Source organism: Myotis myotis, unplaced genomic scaffold, assembly GCF_014108235.1.
Source record: "Myotis myotis isolate mMyoMyo1 unplaced genomic scaffold, mMyoMyo1.p scaffold_m19_p_17, whole genome shotgun sequence".
NCBI lineage: Eukaryota > Metazoa > Chordata > Mammalia > Chiroptera > Vespertilionidae > Myotis > Myotis myotis.
In genome coordinates, this window is record NW_023416321.1 from 501559 (window position 1) to 514166 (window position 12608).

Sequence of the window (12608 nt, forward strand, 5' to 3'; positions counted from 1 at the left end):
GCCCCTCCTGTCCCAACCTCGGCAGAGCTGGGAGGTTCCTCAACCGACCAGAAGTGGCGCTAGGCACCCACCCCAGTGACTCAGGAGCCGGGTGACTGTGCTGGTGCCGGGAGCCGGTCCATCCTTGCTGTTTCAAGGGACCTGGCATATATGGCATACTGTTCTTAATATGTTTGCTCACCTTCTTGGCACTATGTGTTTTAACCAAGGTCACCTCTCCGAGAAAGGTTGTTTCCCCAGGTAGGGATTTTCCCCTGAAGTTAGGGAGGGAATAAAACCCCTTAACTAAGTGCCAGGCGGGTAGTTAATCACTTTAACTACAAACAATCATGCTTAAGCTACATAATCTTTACTCCCTGGAATGGAGATAAGAAACGCCCTAACCTTTGGAATAGAGATGGATAGGATTGGAATCAACTGGTATAAATACAGATGTAACAAGACAACAGAAGACAGAACCTAGACACAGAACCTAGAGACAGAAGAACTTCGCTGGAGAGAACATGGCAAAAGATCCTGGACAGAAACTGGCAACAGAACCTAGAGACAGAACCTAGCGAGAGAACCTGGCTGAAGATCCTAGAGACAGAACCTGGCTACAGAACCTGGCTGGAGAACCTACAGAACCTGGCAATAGAACCAGGCAAGAGAACCCAACCATGCTGATCAACTGAACACTGCCTGTGTCATTCCTTCTTCGCCGACTCTGTCCACACCTTTGGGGACCCCTAGACCTGCTGGGGTTGGACCCCAGCATGCTGGTAGCCCGTGCCAGGTGCACCCCCTTCACCCTGTGCCCACTGACCCGGGGTCTGCCCTGCGCCAAGGGGCGGGGTCCCCCAGCCCTGGCTTCCCAGGGCCCCCAGAGGCAAGGGTGCTCGGCCCCGCCAGCGTGGAGGGACCCTAGGAGGCACAGCTCCGGGGGACAGGCAGGCCACCCCGCGGCTGGCCACGGCCCCGCAGAGGCAGGAAAGGAGGTGCAGGCCCAGGGCGCCCGCCACGGAGCCCTCAAAGGCATTTCTACCCTTTTCCCAAACTCCAGGGGCATCTGTCTCCAGAACTTTCCTGAAATCGGGCTGCAGCTCAGCAACGCTAAGGCAGCGGCAGAGAGGGAGCCCAGATCACTTGGGGTCTGGCTGCCCACAGGGGATGGCATCCCCGCGATGCCCATGGGGCCAGGTGACCTCCATCTTTGATGAAGGACCAGGATGTGCTGCCCAGGGTCCCCCTCAGTGTCTTGGTGTGGGAGCGGGGACAGGTGGGCGGTGGTTGCCACCCTGGGGGGGAGGCCCAGGGCCCAGAGTGGTGGCCGTGGTTGCTTCCTGAGGATGGGAAGGGACTGTCAGCAGGTGTTGGAGAAGCCTAGAGGGCCCCAGGCATGGCGGCTAGGGCCTGGTGTGGGTGCAACACAGCAGGTCAGAGCAGGGCCAGGTGGGTGGGGTGGGGCCATGGGGGCGGGCTAGCTGGCAGCCACACCTTCGCACCCAGAGTCCCCAGGGGGGAGACTGGGGCTCCTGCTTCCCCCTGCTTGGGGCAGTCGCCTGGCACATGCCCCGGAGCTCCGCCCCATGTCCCACCCTGGCCTCCCAACCCCCTTGGGGCTGCAATACTCACCAACCTGAGTCCCCGAAGGCCCAGACCCCGCCCACAGGGCCCCGAGGGAACCCTCAGCCAGAGATGCCCAATCTGATCACCAGGGAAACCCTGATTGCGGCCCAAAGCACCAGCAGAGGCGGAGAAATCCAGACAGAGAGAGGGCAGGCCACCCGCGCCCAGCAGTGGGGGTGCCCAAGGCAGAGGAGCCCCGACAGAGGCAATCCTCGAGCCTAGGAGCGGCCGCAGGAAAGCGAAGGCCTGGAGCCCTGAGCGAGCCGGCTGGCCACCCCGCGGCCCCGCCCTGACCGCCAGGCAGAGGCCGGAGAATCTGCCAGGCCACTGCGGACGCAGACTGACCCGCGCAAGGAAAGCGGACACTTACTAACTCGAGACGGCGGCTCAAAATCTGGCCACTTCCACATCGGGGCTGCAAGGGAACACAAGCTGTTGTTGCGGGTGCGGGTGGGGCCGCGGGCTCCCAGGTGGCGGCTGGGATCCCTGTGGGGCTGGAAGGAGGTGCCACACCCAACTCGATGCAATAAATAAAACTTTTATTCAAACCACTGCAGTACAGGGCACAATTCAGATTTTAAAAAAAAGACGGGAAAAATATCTTCAGCGCTTTACATCTTCATACAAGTTGGCGGTTTTGTGTCTACATTCATCCAGGCGTGAGCCCTGGGTCTGAGAGCCGTTAGCGGAGGCTCCTCTACAGGCCCCGTCCTGGCTTTTTTGCATTTTCCTTAAAAATAAAACGGTCTGTGCCTTGGGCGGCTTCTGTCGCCAACGCCACGGGCCTCGTCCTAGTCCGTGGAGGCTCTTGCTAAGACGCCGTTAGGGAGCGTCCGCGGCTCCCGGGCTCCGCGGGGGAAGGGCCGGGGCCGCCCCTCGCATGCTCCCGGCTTCAGCGTGTGAGGAGGCAATACCAGTAGCCACCGAGTCCAGCGTGTCTCTTTCTGAAGCCAGCAAGACACACAAAAAGACGAGAGCGTTTAGGGACGGGGCGGGGGCGCCTGCTTCCCTGGGGGGGCGGGTGAGCGCCCTCAGGTGCCTCTGCCCTGCGCGGCCGTCCGGGCGGCCAGAGCCCTCGCCGGGCGGTCCGAGAACCGGTTTCCGGGACGGGGGTGGGGTGGTCCCTGGAGGTCTTTGGAATGTCCGTGCGCGGCCAGGCGGCGCCTGCCCCCGACCCCCTCCCGCCAGGGCGCTGGGTGAGGGCGCCACGCCTGAGGGCGACGCCCGCGCTCTGGGCTCGGCACACCGTCCAACAGAGTCCACGAGAAGGGAGCCCTCAGGAGCCCGGCCTGAGCGGCTCGGCCTCCCTCACAGGCGCCGGCGTCCCGTCCGGAGGCCGGGTGACCCTGGACGGTGCCCAGGGGCTGGGGCCGCGGGAGCCCGCCCCTTCCCTGTCCTGACAGGTGCCCCGTGCGCGGGGTCAGATGCAGAAGTAACAGTACGTACACCGGAGTCCATGCATATCTGTTTTTCTGTTTTTGTTTCCAGGGGGAAAAAAGTCCTTTTCCTGTTTTCTGTTGGTGTTTTTTGTTTGTTTGTTTTTTTTGCTTTTTTTTTAAAAGGTTTTTCTTTTTCTTCAAACGTCAGAGCTGGCTCACAGAGAGCCTTTGAAAGAGCAGTGAGCTGTGACCTCGGCAGATGAGGCAGCGGCCAGGACACGCTCACGCTGCCAGCGGGCGGGCCACGCATGGGCGTGTCCACGGGGAGCAGAGGTGGGGCAGCACCATGGACCTTGGGGATCTCAGAGTCTGGGGTCACCAACCAAAAAGGCAAGAGGGGCAGGTGAGGAAGAAAAACGACCCAAAAACAAACCGACGAGAGCTGAGAGGGAACGACGGAGACCAGACAGGGGGCGGGGGTCCTCCGAGCAGCAGTGCCCGTGGTCAGCGTCCTCACACTGTGGACACCAGCGTGCCGCTGCCGCTGTGAACAAAGCAAGCTCAGCTGCCGCCGCGCCTCCCCACGCAGCCTCCCAGCAGCTCAGGGCCGCTGCCTGGCCAGGGGGTGCCGGGGATGCCCGGAGCTGGGACAAGGGCAGAAGGCATGAGGCAGCCCCCAGCGTCAGTGCCGAGAGGACCAGGCAGGCCAGGGAGGAAAGGCGGGGCCCGCAGGAGAGACCAGGAGCCCGTGTGGCTGAGGGCCGGTCTGCATGGTCAGGGCCAGGCTGGGCCGAAGACGCCGGCTCCCGCGCCCCACAGAGACAGAGGCAGCTCTGGGAGGCCCTCCCACGCGGCGATGGCCGGAACACGGGCCGAAGCCTCGGGGCAGGGCGTCCTGCCCAAAGGGTCTGATGGGGGACAGAACATGGGCCCCCGGGCCCTGCTTCCCTGACCCAAGAGGTCCCATGGCCCCAGGGAGGGGCCGGCCCCCCTGCCCCCAGTTCCCCAGCACAACTCGAGCCCCTCACCTGCTTACGGCCCGTGCCCCGTAGTCGTCCAGACCCTGGGGAGGAAGGCAGACAGTCAAGCTGGGTCCCGGGCATGGCTGCGAGCAGGCCTGGCTGGGTCAGTGCCCTCCTGACCCGGGGGGAGGGGTGCTGCCTACGGCTGAGGATGCATAGGGCACAGAAGGCCCCCCTACCAGCAGCCCTCCTCTCTCCGGCGGCCGACTTACGGCACACAGGCCACCCGATGACCGCCCACCCGAATCCCGTGGCAGGAGCAGCTGAGCAGGTGGGGCTGGGCTACCCGGCAGCCACCCCAGGATCCCGCCCCGAGCAGTGAGGTGTGGGTGGGGACACAGGCCGACAGGCGGGAGAGGGAGGGGCTGAGCGGATCGGGCCGCCTCCAGCAAGCCTGGTCCCAGCCCTGAGCCCCAGCCTCCTAGGCCACCAGGCCACCAGCCCAGCAGCCTCTCCCGAAGGCCCTACCCATCCGGGCCCAGGAGCGGCAGGAGCCACGCCTGCACGTGGAGCATAACTGCCAGTCCCACGCGCGTGGGCAGGGCCCAACCCCCAAGCCCGGGCCTGTGGTCAGCCCACAGGGGTCCCCCGCAGCCCTGGCCCAGCCCTCACACTCACCTGAGAGAAGGCGGGCACGGCCATGCTGTAGGGCCTCTGCTTGAAGGTGCTGGCCGTCTGGGTGGGGAAGCCGCGGGAGGAGGGGCCGTAGTCGGGCGGCGGGAGGGCCAGGTCCTCCTTGTCCAGGAGGTTGCCGGTGCTGCTGCTCTTGCCCGGCTGCAGGCTGTGGGCACGGACGGTGCTCAGGGACATGCCAGCCCAGGGTCTCGCCTGGCCCCACCTCCCCATGCCAGGCTCTGCCCTTGAAGAGGCGGTGACCAGGGGCTGCTCTAGGCGGCCTGGGTGGCAGTCGCCCGGATCCCATGGACCCCTCACTCGGAACTGGGCACAAAGATGTGCCAGGGAGAAGCTCAGAAGGTGAGCTGGGCCGGCTGGTGTGAGTGTCCACCCAGGATCCAGAAGATTCCATCCCGGTCAGGGCACATGCCGGGGATGAGGGCTGATCCCCAGTGGGGGGCGTGCAGGGGGCAGCCAATCAGGGATGCTCTCTCATCACTGATGTTTCTTTCTATCCCTTCCCCTCCCTCTTTCTCTAAAACCAATAGAGACGTGTTGAAAGGTAAATAAATTAGGGAGAGGGCGAGACGGCTGACCCTGTGGGAAACGGCAGCAGGGGTGCCCTGGGTCCTGAAGGGGCAAGAAGCCCGCCCAACGGGCCAGCACACAAGGCCGCCCACACACAGCGGCCGCCCTCCTCACGAAGTCCAGCCAAGCTCTGTGCCAGGAGGGCCTGGGCCGCGCTGACAGCTGCTGCCACCAGCACCCACTCCCCGCAGCCTGGCCAACTCACCTCATGTGCAGCCTGTCGCCCCCGTCGCTGTCCAGCACCCGCGTGTAGGAGAAGGGAAACCAGCCCCGCCTGCAACCGAAGGCCCAGGTCAGAGATGGGGCCCAGGGGAAAGGCGGGGCCCGGGGGAGAGGCAGGGCCCCGGGGGAGTGGGGGGGTCAGGGGAGAGGAGGGGGTCAGGGGAGAGGCGGGGCCCGGGGGAGTGGGGGGGGTCAGGGGAGAGGAGGGGGTCAGGGGAGAGGCGGGGCCCGGGGGAGTGGGGGGGCTGGGGGAGTGGGGGGCCCGGGGTGAGGTGGGCTGGGGGAAGGCAGGTGGGGCCCAGGTCAGGGACGACTCCCACCCCCCAAGGGCAGGGTCCGCCCGCCGCCCCGCCCTCACATCTTGGTCTTCTCGCTCTCGCCGTAGTGCCAGCCGTCCCGGGCCTCGGGCACCAGCAGGGTGATGAGGTCGCCCTCCTTGAAGCTCAGCAGGGTGCTGTTGTCGCCCGCCGCGTGTGAGAAAATGGCCTTCACCCGCATGCGGCCGTTGCGCTCCAGGCCGGCCGCCATGGAGCTGGAGCGGGGCAGCGTCTTGTTCTCAGCTGCGGCGACAGGGGCGTGAGGGACGCTTGGCCGGAGGAGGGCAGGGGGCTCACTCCCCTCCCATCAGCTCGGTCCCAGGGGCCTGGAGGTGGACGGGCCTCCAGAGCTGGGTGGACTCGGGATCTGGAAGGGCCTGGGCGCTGGGATGGGGCTCAGAGCTGCTGCCCTTCGCGGGGCTGGGCCTCGGCTTCCCACTGGCCGATCAGGAGGCAGGTCCCCCCACCCCGCGCCCTTGCCCTGCCTAGGGCGGGAGCTGTCCCATTGCCCCCGGGGCCTCCTCAGCACCCCCTGCTCCGGGCACCTCCCACCACTCGTCGGACGGAACCGGGAGCCCTGAGAAGCCCCTCAGGAGGGAGTCTCCCCGGGTCCCAGGTGCGGCACACGCAAGCACACACGTGTGTGAGCCTTGCCCCCCCAGCTGCGGGGCCGGCCGGGAGCCCTTACTGGCGGCGTAGCTGTTCTTGGGGGCCACGCTCTTGCGCACAGGCAGGGTGTTGGAGTAGGAGTCGCTCATCTTGGTCTGAGGCTGCTGAGGAGAGGAGGACTTGGCCTGGGCCCCCTTGCGGTCAGCCCAGGGGCTGTAGTCCTCGCTGTCGGGGCCCGAGACGCCGTTCATGATGGGCGCGTTCTCCTGGGCGGACAGCCGCTGTGGGAAGAGGCGGCAGGGGCGGGTTGCAGGAGGGCCAGGCCGAGTGGGGCAGCATGGGTGCTGACGGCTGCGGGGGGCACCCCCCCACACCCACAGCTTTCCGGGCACCAGGCACTCACCCCCACAAACGGGGCCAGCTCGGGGGGCACCGGCAGGGGCTTGGCCCCCGGGATGGGGTCCGAGATGACCAGGCTGGACTTGGAGGCGGACAGGGCGCCCGGCAGGATGGCGCCGTTGCTGCTCGCCAGCTGCTGCAGCAGCTGCACCGCGCGGTCCGGGATCTTGTTGGGGTCGGCGCAGGCCTGTTGCCACAGCGGCAGCTTCTGCGCCAGCAGTTCTTTGCCCTGAAGCGGAAGCAGGCGGGTCAGGGCGACACAGGCTCCCGCGTCCCAGGAGACTCCCAGGGCCTGCGCTCACCTCGCATGCAGCCCCACGCATGCAGCCCCGCCCGCTGGGCCCCGGGAGGCCCCTCACCAACACCCCACCCCAGGGGGCGCACCTGGCTGGGCTGCGCCTGCCCCTCTACCACAGGGGCCCCCGAGTCCCTGCCCCGATTGAGGGAGGGCTGGTCGGCTGCAGGAGCCGTGAGAGGGACCGCCAGGGATGAGGGCAAGCCAAGGCCTGGCCGGGCCGGGCCTCCCCGGGCCCGAGGAAGGCGGTGTGACCAGCGGCATGACCAACGGCCCACACGGTTGGCCGTGGAATGACCACGCCCCTCGTGGACAAACCGCCAGATGCTAGGAGGGGCCACCCCCACAGACCTGAGCCTGGAGGCCTCGCAGGGCAGGCAGGGCTGTGGGAGGGGCCGTTGGGGGGGAGCCGGGAGGGTGGGGAGCCGTGTGGCCCCCCAGCCGGCCATTACACCCGGGGCCAGGGCGGCAGGCCAGGCTGCCCGGCTGGCAAAGAGGCGCGTGTGTTTACACACCACCTGGGGCCGCTCCCACCAGCAATGGCCGAACGGAAAGTGTTACCATCTGGCTCTGGTGGAGACACACGGCTGACAGTCTGGGGTGCTGGGGAGACAGGCCAGCGGGGACCTGGCACCACGGACACCCCAGGTCAGGGCACCCCCTGATCAACTTCAGTCGGAGACGGCCAGAGTGGCCAGCGCCGCCCGGGCGATGGAGCCGTTGCTATGGGGTCAGAGCCAGGCCCGGGGCAGTGCCTGTGCTCTCGTACCCGCCCAGAGGGGGGCCGGGTCAGGGCCTGGGACCTCAGGTGTCCCCTCTTGGAAAGAGTGGTGCCCCACATGGACCACGGCTCTCCCTGACCCGCCACAGGGCCCGGCCGCCACCAGAGGGCACAGCTGCCGGCTGCAGGCGCTGGCAGAGCGCACTGTGTGGGTGGAGGCCGCGCCGTTCCCAGAGGACGCAGGTCCGCACTGTCCCTGCTTCGCACCCAGGACGGTGCCCAGGGCAGGCCCGGCAGCCGGAGCCTCTCGGTCGGGGAGGGCACGTCTCCTCGGAGCCAGGCCATGGGGACCAAAGCCGAGTCTCGGATCAAGCACACGCATGAGAGTGTGTGCGGACCCCACTGACCCGCAGGCTGCGGCCAGCTCTAAGCTCCCAGAAGGTTCCAGAAGGCTCCAGCTCCTGCCTGTGCTCTATGGGGAACAGGGCCCCACTGAGGCTGCCCTTGCAGGGGAGCCTGTGTCCCTGGGGGCTAAGCGGCCTCCACAGGGGCTCCTGGCAGTGTGGCCCCTCCCAGGAGCTGACCCCTCCGAGCCTGTCAGCGACACTGGCCTCAGAGGCACCGCAGCCTCTGGCCTGGCCGCTGTCCTTCCAGCCCTGCCCTCTGGCCCCGGAAGTGGCCCTGAAGGCGCAGCTCACCTTGGAGTGGTAGGCGGCGGAGTTCTTGGCCACGGCGCACTGCTTCTCCACCAGGAAGCAGAACCGGCGCCTCTCCTCCGTCAGCGCCGTCTTGTAGCCATCGGACACGTAGTTCTCCAGGTCGCCCTGCTTGCTGCTGATGGCGTCGATGTACTGGGAGGGAGAGGGCGGGCCCGTGAGCCGGGACGGGACGGGACGACGCCCCTTGCTCCCCTGTGGGCAGCCCACAGGCCTGTGGCACCACGCAGCCGCCTGGCCTGTGCGCCTTTGCCCACGCTGACCCCTGTGGCCGGGGGTCCCGCCTCCAGCAGGGGGCCCAGAGCAGGTGTCCCCAGGGGTCAGGCTCATCTCTGGGGGCCTCTTCCCAAGAGGGGGGGCACCGTTTGCCCAGATCTGGTGTCTGGCCAGCCCCTCCCCGAGGCCATGGCCCAAATGTCCATGCCACTGCTCCGTCCTGGCTCGCTGGGCATCCCGGGGCCCGGCGTGTGGATGTTTGAGGAGCCCGTCTCAGCTCGAACGGGAGGCACTCGGCAGGCAAAGCCCCTTGGCAGCCCTTCTTTTCTAAAATATATTTTCATTGGTTTCATAGAGAGGAAGGGAGAGGGAGACAGAAGCATCCATGAGAGAACCACTGATCGGCTGTCTCCTGCGCGCCCCCTACTGGGGATCAAACTCACAACCTGGCCCCGACCAGGAATCCAACCTCGACCTCCTGGTTCATAGGTCGCTGCTCCACCCTGAGCCCACTGGCCGGGCTGGCAGCTCTGCCTCAGATGCCGGAGGGCTGAGGTGAGGGCCTGGGGGTCAGTGTGTGGAGGGGTGAAACGAGGTCTCTGTGGGAGCAGGGCCATGCCCCTCACGCCTGGGAAGAGGGAGCCCTGGGGAGGGCGGGAGGGGCTGAGGAGCCGCACGGTAAGGGCTGGGAAGTGACCGCCACAGACCTGGCCCTTTGGAGCGGCCTGCGTGCCAACCCCAGTGCCGCCTGCGAGGCTGCGAAGCTGCCGGGACAAACACGGCGGCCCCCAAGGCCACCGCTGGACCCAAGCCCCAGCCACCCCAGATCTTGGGGCGGGTCCACTCTGCAGCCTGACCCCCGGCTCTGACTCGCGCCTGGATGCGGTCAGGGCAGCTCTCTGGGCTGCCTGATGGACGCCCACTCACCACCACGGGCACGACCGACACCCCACACCTCACCCTGACCGAGTCCTCAGACCCAACTACGAACGTCCAGAAACACCAGCCCCAGACAGGGCGGACGGCCCAAGGCTACAGTGAGTGGGGGGCTCAAGGGACCGGCAGGGGGCGGGGCTGGGGGCGGCGAGGTGTCGTCCAGAGGGGACAGGGCGTCAGTTTGGGGAGATGACGTTCCGAACTTGAAAATGGTAAATCACATGTTGGGTCTTTTCACAAAACGTAAAGTCACAAAAAAATGGCACAAGCAGGCCCTGCCCGCGGAGGCCCCTGGACAGAGGACCAGCACTTCCCGGTGAGTGACAGGGAGGAAGGGGCGGGGCTTCGGGTGGAAAGTGCCGGCAGAGGTCAGACCTGCCCCCCGCAGGGTGACTGCTGGCCCCGCCCACTGGAGGTGAGACGGTTCCTGGCCAGCACATTGGTGCAGGCCTTGGCCATGTGACTTGCTTTGGCCAATGGGATTTGAGTAGAAGTTATAGTCTGGCAGCCCAAGCCACGCGCCCCTGTGGCCTGGGGGTATCCCCCCCACCCCCCGAGCCTGGCAGCCACGCGGCGGACCGGGCGGCAGTGTGGGGCTGGCACCTCCTGCGGGTCCTGACTCCGAGCATCTGAAACCGCCGCCCAGGAAGCTCAGCGCACCGCAGGGAGCGTGACTAACCCGCACCCCGCGAGGGGGCGGCACAGGAGGCGCGTGGTGCCGGCCCGCTGCTCTGGTTTGCAGGCTGGAAACTCTGGAATGAGCGGCACGACGTGGGCGGGGCCCTGGGAGGCAGAGCGGCCACGCACGCCTGTGGGGTCTGCGGGCCGCCCCCTCCCGGGTGCATGTGCGGGCCGACCTGCAGGGCTGGGCTGCGGAGCTGCCCCGGCTTCAGCGGAACGGCTCTTCCCCAGCAGCCGGCCTCCGGCAGGTGCGAGCCGGGCCGCGAGGGGGCAGCCTCCCCCGCCCGATCCAGCACCTTCCCGCCAGCTCTGACTCAGCGCGGGTAGGCGGTGCCGAGCCCAGGTGGGCGACCGGAGAGGGAGCAGGGAGCAGGCTGTTCCTGCCAAAGCCGCGCTCAGCGGGCGGGGCGAGGCCCAGCCCCGGGAGTGGGCCCAGCCGACGCTCCGCCAGCGCGAGTGAGCCGCACCCCCCAAGGCAGGCCCTGCCCAGTCCCCACCAGAACTTGGGAGCCCCCCCCGCCGACCACCCAGCTATCCATAGGAAACTCCCTGGGGAGGGCAGCTTAAATGGGCCTCAAAATAGCTACCCCACCCCCAGACCAAGGCCCCGCCTCTGGGAGTCAGGCCTGGCCCCTCCACGAATGTGCCCGAGGGGCCCCAGGATGGCACCTGGGGAGAAAGACCTGCACACAGGCTCCAGGCCTCCAGCAGGGGCGCCCTGGCCGCCTCTGCACCCCTCCTCCCCCCTCCCTCCTCTTCTTTTCCCCCTCCCCCTCCTCCTCTTCTCCCTCCCCCCTCTCCTCCACCTCCTCCTCCTCCACATCCCAACAGCCCAGCTCAAAGTACTTTTCCTCTAGTTACGAAATGGAAATGCGTGCCTCCCAGTGTTCCCGGCCCGCCCCCCAGGCCTCCTCCCAGTGCCCTCCCCCCCCCCCCCCGCCCTGCCCCCCAGAACCTCCCCTGCACAGGCTCCTCCAGGGAGCAGGAAGGGAGCCTGCAGATTCGGGCCCTGGAGGCCTGTGCCAGACCCAATGGGCGAGGCGTGCTGGGGGGGGGACGACTCCTCAGGTCGCACCTGGCTCCGCGGTGGACAGGGCGCCGGCTGAGGGGGCTGTTCACTCCCCGAAGCCCCGACGAGAAGGCCCACAAGGGGCTGGTGAGGACAGGAGAGCAGTGGGCCCAGGGGCTGGGGACATACTCTGGGCAGAGGGTCTGGGGGGGAAGGGCTTGCTCAGAGAGGGGCATGTGCAGGAAGGGGGACTACCCAGCTTGGGCAGAGGCCCAGGGAGGGTGCACGGGTGAAGGCAGTGCCACCTGGATGGGGCTCGGAGCAGCAAAGGCAGCTCTGACCGGTCACTCAGGACGCAGCGTAACGGGGACGCGGGCCCCCTGGGTGCATCGCTGGGAGTGCGCTGCTGAGAACAGCTCCTTCCAGCCTCAGGCGCCAGCGGGCTGGGGACGGTTTCTGGGTTTCCAGGCTGCACTCAGCTCCCCAGTCCCTGGAGCAGAGGAACCTGCCTGGACCAGGCGCAGGGCTGGCCTCATTAGCGGTGCTGGCAGCCCCCAGGCAGGAGGGGGGGGTGTCTTATTTTTAAGGTTCCCAGTTACTCAAAGGCCGGTCTCCAGTGGGAACCAGGAGCTCGATGGGGGGGGCAGCTCAGGCAGAGGCCGGGGGCCACCGAGCGTCTGTCTCCCCAGGGACCACGCCTCCCGGGGCGCAGGTGGGAGAAATGCTGCCCCCCCGCCAGCTGGGGCGTGAGGGCGGGGGAGCCGCCACCTTCCCCGGGGCCCTGGGTGTCCGGCGGCCAGAGCACCGAGCAGCCTGGCCGAGGCAGAGCCCTCGCGAGGACACAGAACACATGGCCACCAAGCTGTCGAGGACCAGCGGCTGCCTGGCCTCCCTCCCTGACGCCAACGCTCGCAGGGAGACCACGGCTTCCGGCAGCTCCTGGGATCTAGGCCACGCCTGGAGCCTCCCCCCAGGGACCCAAGGGGCATGTGCCCACCACGGGCTCCAGGCCATGGTGGCCCCTCTGTGGGCAGGACGCCCCGCAAGCAGCGTCTGCGCTTTGGAAAAGTGCACAGGACAGAGCGAGGCCTGGCCCTGCACCTCTGGCGGCTTGGCAGCGGGCGCTGCACAGGGCCTGGCCGCAGCCTGTCCCCAGCCCGGCCCCACGCCCGGCCCCTCCCGGCTGTGCCTGTTCCCGGCTTAGCGGGTGCTATGGCGACGGCGCTATAGAAACACCCAGCTGAAAGCATTTAAGACCCACGGCTGCTCCCACTG

The 12608-nt window shown here is 67.3% G+C and overlaps 1 protein-coding gene across 11 annotated transcripts in view; it reads right to left on the reverse strand.

Annotated features, from left to right (window-relative positions):
- BAIAP2 (BAR/IMD domain containing adaptor protein 2) overlaps positions 1-12608 on the reverse strand; it is a 42999-nt gene that overhangs the window by 2683 nt on the left and 27708 nt on the right. For 4 of the 11 annotated variants that reach the window (XM_036338911.1, XM_036338912.1, XM_036338904.1 and 1 more), the window contains 6 exons: positions 8474-8626; positions 6764-6988; positions 6440-6641; positions 5793-5994; positions 5418-5486; positions 4628-4790 (listed from right to left, as the gene is read on the reverse strand). In XM_036338911.1, the coding sequence (XP_036194804.1) occupies positions 4628-4790; positions 5418-5486; positions 5793-5994; positions 6440-6641; positions 6764-6988; positions 8474-8626 (1014 nt within the window). Of the gene's footprint in view, positions 1-1978; positions 2024-2126; positions 3532-4015; positions 4051-4627; positions 4791-5417; positions 5487-5792; positions 5995-6439; positions 6642-6763; positions 6989-8473; positions 8627-12608 lie in introns of those variants that run through there. The other 7 variants (XR_004972628.1, XR_004972629.1, XR_004972630.1 and 4 more) reach the window with 7 other exon arrangements.